Source organism: Cicer arietinum, chromosome 5, assembly GCF_000331145.2.
Source record: "Cicer arietinum cultivar CDC Frontier isolate Library 1 chromosome 5, Cicar.CDCFrontier_v2.0, whole genome shotgun sequence".
In the NCBI taxonomy this organism is placed as follows: domain Eukaryota; kingdom Viridiplantae; phylum Streptophyta; class Magnoliopsida; order Fabales; family Fabaceae; genus Cicer; species Cicer arietinum.
Window position 1 is genome coordinate 73638805 of NC_021164.2, and position 10352 is coordinate 73649156.

Sequence of the window (10352 nt, forward strand, 5' to 3'; positions counted from 1 at the left end):
TTCCCTTTCCCTTTCCCGTTAGCTTTTCTTCTCCTCACAAACAAACCACTCCTTTCTTTTCCCACCATAATTGCAAATATACCCTTCATTCTATTAAAATTTAAAATGAACCGCGCTTCAGTATATTAAATTAAATATTATTACAATTACCATTTGATTTCAACTTACATGATATATTATTCTCTGTCTATATTGATATTCTTTATTTATTTTTTGTGATCAAACTTTAGGATAAAGAGTCAAAGTTTTATATTATTAATTTTAATAATCAAAATAATTTTTAGCTTAATGTTATTAAGGAATACAATCATAATACAATAACTCCACATGAAAAAATCTAAAATTGAAAGAAGAAAAAACTAAAATCGTTATTTAATTATATTCAAATAATAGAATTGTCTAAATTTTTATCTTACACATAGATTTCTCTTAAATATCTCATAACTTCTCCAAAATAAATATTTGAATTGTTAAAAGATTTGCATTGCATGAGATGCCGATTGGAAATGTATGGTGGATTGTCGTTATCTTATAAGTTGATTTTGTAATGATTGAGTTATGATCAACCCAAATTTTAAAAGTAACGGTTGAGTTAAGATCAATCTAATTTTTAAAATGATATCAAAGGTTTTCTAAGATTTGTTTGATTACATACTATCATATTAGTCGCATCGGGTCACTCAAGCCACAACAAATATATCAAGTCATATAAATTAGTAACAAAATGTCTTACTAATATTATCTCATCATAAAAGTTATAGTGATCATTTGCAAATATAAATTGTCTACGCAAACTAGGCAAAACACCTTTTGTATTTTGAGACATTTTAATGGGCACCAAAGACAAAAAAACTTGAAATCAAAACATATCCATACATTTCAAAAGTACATATTTTAAATTTGAAAAACTGAATTTATATATAAGAAATAATTAAAATATTTGTAATTATTTTTCATTCTATTAGATTTTCATCAAACATTTAATTTTCACTGCATCAATATATAGCTTATATCCTCCAATTATTAAAAAAAAAAATGTAATTTTATGAACAAAGTTGATACAACCTTCAAACATAACCCTTACATATTTAATTGATTCAACATTCAAGAATTCAGTCTTCTCACATCTCACCCAACTATAATAAAATTTTAAATAACATTAACTTAATTGTTTTTGTTGTTTTTTTAATAAAAAAAATTGACTGACAATGTTTTATTCTTTAAAAGTTTTGATTTTTTCTTTTAATAATTGAAATTGACATTTACTTTAATCAGAATATCACGTGTTAACAAATTAATTTAAATATAACACTATATTTAAATTTAAAATCAGTTGTCGTTGAAATTATTATTTTACTTTTAATCTCGCTTTATAGAATAATAAAATATTCAATATTATTATTAATCGTTGAAATATTTTTTTATAGATAAATATAAATAAAGTAGTAGTTACATTAGTTTTTCCCGATTTTACATATGAAATCTATTCTTAAAACTCTTTTATATTCCTTAGATAAGCTACCTTAATTAAAATATGTATCAATTGTAATTAATTGCATATAAATAGAAATAAAGTATTGCTTAAATTACATCTATCGCTTATAGAAAAATTAATAACCTTTAAACTAAAGATTAAAGTTAACAGAATCTCTAATAAATAAACTAAAGGTTAAAGTTAACAGAATCTCTAATAAAAAAGAAACTATAAAAGTCATTATGTATATATAGAGCAACATTGTATGAAAGATGTTATCCTAAACCATTAAGATTGGTTTGTCTTTGCTACAGACAATGATAAAGTAGAAATCTCTTTTGAAAGAGATTATGTAGTACAAATAATTATATGTAAATTGATAATTAAGATGACAACTTATCACGATAATATCTTGAAAATTTTAATTTAATTTTAAAAAATGTTATTCGACTTGAGCTCTCTAATTTAAAGTTTACAATACTTTTAGTTGTATTGCATAACAAGCGACACATTATCATTAATGCAAATGGTCGCGGATTATTCAATAAAAATAATTATGAATAATTTTTCAACTAAAACAATTTAGGAGTGACAATATTGCAAGAAAATAAAAATTTAAATTGGATAAACAAATAAATAAATGATGTATATGAAAGAAAAAATTATTTTCATTTCAATTGGCATATTTAAAATTTTAATATTCTCCTCAATCTCGATGTGAACAATTAATTATATAATTAATTACACTCGACTTTTATATTTTTGTTTTTATCTATTTTGTAGTGAAAAATAATTATATATTTACAGTTAAAAAATTGCATATGCATATATATATATATATGATAATATATTAACACTCACGCAAGTACGTGTCACAATCTAATTCGTACTTTATAAGTCAATTTTGTAAGAGTTTGGCTAAATCTAATCCAAAATTTTAGATGAATCGCATATCAAAATAATTTTAAACAAGAGTATAGTAGATAAGAAAATAATAATTATTATTATAGTTTCGGTCTCTTTATTTTCATCAATTTACGGAGTTGATCCCCTTATTTTTAAAAACGTCAATTTTTGTTATTCACTCATACTTTTGAATTAATAAATTACAATTGGACATATTTTGAACGATACATACAATGTCGTGATATAATAATCATCTAAATACATTATTTGTTTATATGTCATTAATTAAATTACAAAAAAAAAATTATGAGGTTGAAAGTTAAATTTTTAGAGATTTTATTATGATTTCATGTGTGTTAATAATTATATATCACGTTATTTAAAGTATGTTAAATCATTATATTTTAATTAAAAAATTATAATGATAGACAAACTGTTAAATCTTAAAATAAAAAGATAATTTTATGAGTTGATAAAAATAAAAGAGCTAAAACATAAATTAAAAAAAATAAAAAAAAATTAAGTTAAAGTATTTTTGACCAATATATCTTTCAACGAAGAATTTTAGTCTGATATATGCATAATTTTGATATATTTTTCCCTACCTCTCCGTACGAGATTTGTTCCAAAATTTTGATGATCTCCGAGTTATGTATTTTATTTAACTCAAATTCAAGTAATTGTTTTATAAATTGTCAAAAAAGAGTAATTGCTTTATAAACAAGTCAAAATAGTTTTTTTTTTCAGCGAGTAAATGTTGGTCCAATTTGTAAGCAACCAACTTATATTTTATAGGGAGGTAGATTTAAATCCATTGTCACCGTGAAATATTTTTGTTAGCTAATTAATAAATATTTTTTTTTAGTATTATCTGAATGACTATTTTTTTATTTAACAAAAAATTATAAATTTATAATAATTAATTTATATGTGACACTTATAGAGTCATTTAAATATAACACAAGACATTCAACTATTTAATATTTATATTTATTGACTGAATTCGAATTTAAAGATTATAAATAATTATTTCAATTCTTATGTATAAGTAACTCATCTTTATTTTATATTTATTTCATTAAAGAAAACTTTTCTATTTTAAATATTCACATAATCTTCCTCAAAAATATATTCACCAAATCTTATCGTCATTTGACAGCTTCTAAAAATTATTATAAACAAAAATTACAAAAGAAATAAAATTAGGAATGAATAGATATATATGTACCATCCTTTAAAAATTTATAATATTACATCACAACTAATTATTTACCTAACTAACTTTATAGTGACAATGTATTGAAAATTAAATTCATTATCATTAAATTATTTATATTTTTTAAATATTTAAAAACATGATTTTATTTTTAAATTTATATAAAAAAATTTACACACGAAATGCACATAAATTTAATTCTTAATTTTTTTTTAAAAGTAAATCTTTTTCGACAGATTTTCATCTTCCGTCGTGTTTAACAAATTGTAAAGATCTCACCAATTATACTGATAAAAAAGACAGTCTGGAATCTCATAGATAGAATAATGAGGATATTCATGAAATTACCAATTGATCAATATCAACATAATGGTATTAAATACATTGAATTAATTTAAAAAGTTATGAAAATAAACACCTATACATAGAGAGAGTACATGGATGTTGGATCTGTCAAAACTCAAAAGTATATTGGATGGTTACTTATCAACAATTATTAACAAACTTTCAAGTTTTGTCAAAATAAAAAATAAAAAACATTCATGAGAATTGTAACTAATTATTAACTAATCCTATATTTCTGTTATAAATCAATCATGTGGCATATAAAAGATAAAAAAAATAAAAAATTATTTTGGCAATTTATCAATATTAAATAATGATAATTTGTTGATTCCCTCGTAATATTGATTAATTTTCCCGTTTTGAATAAATATAACCTCACCGACAGAAAATGAAGTAATTTGATTAGGAATACGAAGTCGAGTATAGTTTCCATAATTGAAAATCCCTTTCTTCCTTATAAATAAATAATGTTATAAAACTTCCAGAATCTTTAATAAGGTACTTGAGTTCAGGTAGCTATACCAAAGAAAGAAAAAGAAACAAGTATCGGTTGGTGGATTTTCTTCACCAAAAGGAGTAGATCTGTTTTCATTTTTCGTTTCTTCTTTCTCAAATCATCAAAAATGGCAAAAACTTTCACAGTGTGGTCTCTTTTGTTCATTCTTTCCTTTCTTCATGCTGCTTCAATGGGTGCTACTGCTGATACTCAAAGTAAGTCTAAACACAAGTCTTTTTTTTTTTTTTATCGACTGGTTTGTTACTGTGTCAGATTTGGAATCTACTTGAGTAATATACTTTAAATTTTGATTTTTAATATCTTTTAAGTGTTAGTCTTTGTGATCTGGTCCAATGTAGCTCCTTTTTCTATGATTGCATCTTTGATATTTTAATTTCAAAAGAAACTAGTTTGTACAAATTCAGCATTTTACAGTGAAGGTGCGAGCTGTTCAGTAGTAGATCTTGATTGATTACAAGTTAGTTAGTTGCATTTTTCAATGTTCTTGGCTGCTATTGAAATTTATCATGTAGAGAACTGTCCATGACCGATTCTTGATAATTAATTAATTAATGGGTCAAAAGGAGAATTCGTTAAGGATATCTGGTGATTCTTGATGATTCATTTGGACAACCATTCATATCTTCATCTTCAAAACTTATTCAAGTTTATGGTCTTTGTTTTTGTGCGGATTGGAGTTAGTGTGGGAAAATCTACATGGTGAAGTATAGATATTAGTAGTTGTTAATCCTAATCCCTAATTTAATTGCTGTAATTAGCTGATGCAATTAGTTTGTTAGCTTAGTATCTGTTTTTTCAGTTTTCTGTTAGTTAGTTGGGCGTTGGTTAGTTGGAAGTTAGTTCCTTCCTTTGCACTCATGAATTTATGTATACTGACTGCTTTTTGTAAATGGTTCTGTTGATTGTTTTACATTCTGAATTCAATAGAGAGCATGGCTCAATTCACCACCCTCTTGGGTTCCTTTGTTTTGGCATTTTACACTACCTGAACTTGTATTTATTAATGTATGTATGTTAATGCATTTTCCCATCCAAAAATGTACCATGGCCATGTGTTGAGTATAATAGCAACAACCCAGTTGAGGCTTACTGTTTAAGAACTATTTCTGTGATCTCTCCTAGATTAATTTTGTTGAAAGAAGACAAGTTTTACTGTCTTTTATGTTTTTAGTTCTAGGAAAGAAATGAAACTTTTGATGTGATTATGAAATAAGTTGTGAAGTAGTTTATAACCAGGTACCTTAGTTTGAAGATGGGACTTTTGTTGTTATGAAGTAACCAAATAATTGAGAAAGTTATGATTTTTCAATTTGATATCCTTAAAAAAACTGAGCTTCAATTGCATTCTATTCAGTTCCATTTCATTCCATTGTCATTAGTTATAGTTATCTCGACCAAGCTGTAATACATCATTATCTATTCTTTCATATGCTACAGTGCTTTTAAAAAGTGACGCCTATGGGAGTTTAATTAGGACTTAATTTAGGAAACCATTGAATGGGCAACCTTATTGACACAGAAAGCATTGGGATTTAGGACTTTGAGATTTGGTGTTGGTTAAGAGCGGAGAACATGTTGTGGACAAATAAATATCTAGCTTTCAATATGGCTTCTGTATCAGATATGAAATAATATAAAATGATGTTTATGATTGCTTTGAGATTTGGTGTTGGTTAACCCATATTTGGACGTTTTCACTGATTTTATACGTATGACTGTTTTCCGCACAATATACAGTCTCCTTTTGGCTTACTGAAAGTTTCCAAATACCAACTTATCTATGATTCTGAATCCTTACTTCATAGTTGTATTTATTTCCTTATTAAATGATTAAATTTCTTTTATTGTATTCACTAGTATTTTACCCACTTGTGTGTTCGCTAAATTCACATGTGTGGCATTATGAAAACACCTTTGCAGTCAAAGTTGCTAATAACCCTGCGGACAAGTTGGTAGCTGCGCTGAACGAAAACAGAACTGCTCACAAGGATTCATCTTTAACTGACAACCCGGGGCTCGCATGTCTTGCTCTACAATACATTAAGGCATACCAGGGTGATTGTGGTGCTGTGGGTGGACCTGATGCCAAGAAACCTACTGAATCTCAATTTGCTGAAGTTTTTGCCCCAACATGTGGTGTTCAGGCATCAACTCTTGCTCCTATAACCGGTCGTTTCCTGGGGTGCCAGACTAAGTATGTCCATGCACCTGAGGCGTTTTCCGAAATCCTGATAAGAAACCAGAAAAGCTTAGACATACTCTACAGTAAGAATCACACTCAGGTTGGTGCTGCTGTGACAGGTACTGATGGAGGGTCTCCTTATTTCTGGTGTGTGTTGTTTAGCAATGGCAAACCTAATAGTACCTTTGCTTTTGAGGGTGGTGTGGCTAAAACAACAAAACCTGGTTGCTATAGTGGAGCTAATGATGATTGCAGTGGTGCTCATGATTGGTCACCAGTTAGTGTGATGTGGCTATTTGCTGTTTCAGTTTCAATTGCAATGGGATTTGCTTTTCCATTGTGATCATGAATTGTATGGATTTCCACTTTTTTAGGGGCCTTCTTTGTCATTACAGAGGCTTGGTCTCAGCTATTCTTTTTTTCCCTCTTCTTTCCATTATTTTGATTTTGTGATTTGTTGAGAGATTCATGCCAAATTGTCTTCATATCTTTAATGTTTTTACCTATGAAATATGTGGTATTGGCTCTTGTAAATCTCTTTTCTAGGAATACAAATTTTGCTTTGATTGTTTAATAATCGGAAGTCAAGATACATCAATTTGGACATTCTAGAATGTACTCTAGTTCTAAAGAGAGTGAAAAAATGCTACTAGACAACAGAAAGAATTGAGTTCAATAATTATCTATGGATGATTCTAACACAAACAAAAACGGAATAATACTAACATAAAAACGAATTAATGATTAAAATTGCCAAGACACTATAACACCACATCACCGCCTATAAACTTCAAAAACTAGACAGAAAATATCTTTTTCTATATCACTAATTTAGTCTATTTTTTAGCAGTGCAGAGCCAAACGATCATATTTGAATTATAGTAATTATATATACATTAAGTTTAAAAAAACTTACAGAATTATTGAGAGAATGACTATGAAGATTTTTTGGCTCTTGACTTTGGCATATGAAGGGAAGTTATAGAATTATTGAGAGAATAACTAAGAAAGATATAGAATTATTTAACTTAGGCATATTTTTGAACTCTAGCCACTCATATTTGGCTTTAATCATATTTTTTAGAGAATGACTAGGAAAATTATAGAATTATTGAGAGAATGACTAGGATGGTACAAGAGAAATTCATACACACTTCTCAATATCTCACAACACAAGTTCGAGCATCACAGAACATTACAGTGACGATTTCCACTTCAAAATAAGAAAAAGAATAGTAATAGTCGCAAATATACCACATGAAGAACCACTGACTCTGTGAATCCAGTGACGATCAAACTCGGTGAAGCTCCGGTCCAAGAAAGCTGATAAAGCTATGCATAAAATCAATAAAAAGAGCAGCAAAGGCAACCAAACAGCAGAGTTTATGGTCTGTTCATCATCTTCCAAGTCACTCTCCTCTGGCTTGCGATCCATGTAAAGAGGAGAAGCAACAGCTAGAACTACCAAACCTATGGTAGCTAGTCTCTCATATGAAGAAAATTTACCTCCTCTTCTGCAAGCTCCAAGTTCCATTCACTGTATTATGATCTATGAGTGGCCTTGGTTCTCTCCCTGAGAACTAGCTAATGTTTTTGTGCCAAAATGAATACGGTGTTAGTGTAAGGGAAAAGTGACCACCCTAATGGCCTAATGTCATTATGGTGATGGGAATCCTACTTTTTCCAAGCAAAAAATATTAATAAGCACCACCTACATTCAGTTACTCCCTTTTCACAATACCGCACTACTTTGGGAGAGGAAAGAGTAGAGACAATAAGATATAATATTTTAAGAAATATAAAACTAGTTTACTTGAATAATATCATAGACTAATCTACGGATTTAATAATGTTGTATTAGGCACTGTTGGGAAATACTGCAACAGTTTTCTCTGTAATAATGATTGAGTGTAGAAATCGCATGCATACTCCAGTTGTTATACTTGTCACATTGCATGGATGTGATTATGAATCCGATTCTCTATTAACAAATTACAATATTCGCTGCTGTGCTTAAATTTCATTTGGAATCAGATGCTGTTTCTGGTATGCATGTGCACCCCCAAATCACTTATTATAAAGAGACGCACAATCCTCACGTGCTTGAGAGCTTTTTTAAGAGGGTAAAAAAAAATCTCTTTTGTGTATCAGCAGTTGAACAGTACGAGAATTCAAGGAGAAAAGAAAAAGTATCGACATGATTCTAATAAATTCAGAGCTTTTGCCAAACTGTCACAGAGTCATTGTATCGGCATAAATTCTAGTTTTTCTGAAAGTAATCACCTTTCATATTAAGAACAAGGGTACAGCAAAGCTCAAAACTCTTAAAATCTTGGGAATCACAGGCCCGAAAATTGTGTTGCCTAGCACTATCATAACTGTGAAGTTACAACAGAAACCTATTTAAATTAAATAAACACACAGACAGATGTGCAAACGAATATATTATGATATTCTAATTGGCCCGAGTGGAGGTCTTTGACCCGATCTCTCGAATCCGTCTCATCCATTTCTTCTGTGAAGAAGTAACATCAGTAGACTGTAATCTTGCTTCAAGACCTTGTTTAGATTGTTCTGCGACTGGAAGCTCAGCAGGGAGTGCGGCAGCAGTGCTAGTGAAGGCATTCAGGACAAGGAATGCTAGGATGGGAGAGAGATCCAGTGTTCCTCCAAGAGGGGGGATAAGCCCACGGAATATGTTCAGATACGGGTCACATACGGTGCTGAATCAAACAATAATCACTTTATTCAACACTCAAAAATTCTTCAACCAAATAAATCTGTGTATGCTGTATATCATTAAATAATTGGTGCTACATTGGTTATATGCTGCGTTTAATGTCCAAGCAGTGAAGAAACATGAAGTTAGACAGACCATTTATTAATCATAGATAAAGGGATAAAATAACAGAAATGTTTTGGTAATTTATGGTATCTAACTAAATTCTACCAGGTGCCAATTGCATGTCACTGCTCAAGTACTCTCTAATAGCATCCACAACCTAACACCTCCCATTAGAGCTCTTAAATACATCATACACTGATATGCATACAGATCACTCATTTTTACCATTTTCAACTTAAACACCTCATAAGTACCACATTTTTCTAACTCGGCATAAATCCCAGTAATAACCTCACATGCTTACATTTCATCAACTACATATTATTTAAATGCACCCTAATCCACTCATGGAAGATAAGCTATGGAGTTTATAATGGCTCCTTGCTCCCATAAGGAACTCCCCCCAATCATTGGTGCTTATTAACTCCAAAGCTTATAAGCTTAGCAGCTCCCATCAATTAAGGGTGTGCAAAATAACCAGTACACCGTAACCACATTGAAAAATCCAGTGGACCTTTTTATAATAATTTCTAATTGTACCTTTTTTTTCTAAGAAACTTCTAATTATTTCTGATTGTCTTTACTTTTACTGAAGATATATGTGTAATTAAAGGCAAATAACTCATTTCAACAAAAAAGGTAAATAACTCAGTTTAAATCTGGTTTGTAATAAAAAACAGTTTTTAACTGGGTCTGAACTGATCTGAAACCATTTCACGAAGTCAAACCAGTTTTATGGAAAAAATGGTCTAGTTTATAAACCTCAACCATAAAAGTGGGTAGGTTCGTATATTTGGTTAACCATGCACAGCCCTACCATCAATGACCATTGTGGATGCTCAAAGTGCAAGTCATGCGCCCCAGCAG

The 10352-nt window shown here is 29.4% G+C and overlaps 3 protein-coding genes across 3 annotated transcripts in view; 1 reads left to right on the forward strand and 2 right to left on the reverse strand.

The window, feature by feature from the left end:
- The first annotated feature begins 4318 nt into the window (after positions 1 to 4318).
- On the forward strand, positions 4319 to 7174 carry LOC101501292 (uncharacterized). The gene is made up of 2 exons (XM_004501375.3): positions 4319 to 4652; positions 6379 to 7174. Exons 1-2 carry the CDS (start codon positions 4565 to 4567, stop codon positions 6981 to 6983), a joined length of 693 nt encoding a protein of 230 aa, XP_004501432.1. The 5' UTR covers positions 4319 to 4564; the 3' UTR covers positions 6984 to 7174.
- Positions 7175 to 7797: 623 nt separating this feature from the next.
- On the reverse strand, positions 7798 to 8174 carry LOC101500973 (uncharacterized). Its single transcript, XM_027334730.1, has 2 exons — positions 7895 to 8174; positions 7798 to 7853 (listed from the first exon to the last, which is right to left on the reverse strand). Exons 1-2 carry the CDS (start codon positions 8172 to 8174, stop codon positions 7798 to 7800), a joined length of 336 nt encoding a protein of 111 aa, XP_027190531.1.
- A 644-nt stretch (positions 8175 to 8818) lies between these two features.
- LOC101500659 (ylmG homolog protein 2, chloroplastic) overlaps positions 8819 to 10352 on the reverse strand; it is a 2698-nt gene continuing 1164 nt past the window's right edge. The window contains exon 3 of the mRNA XM_004501373.4: positions 8819 to 9363. Coding sequence (XP_004501430.1) covers positions 9096 to 9363 — 268 coding nt within the window. The 3' untranslated portion in view covers positions 8819 to 9095. The remainder of the gene's footprint in view (positions 9364 to 10352) is intronic.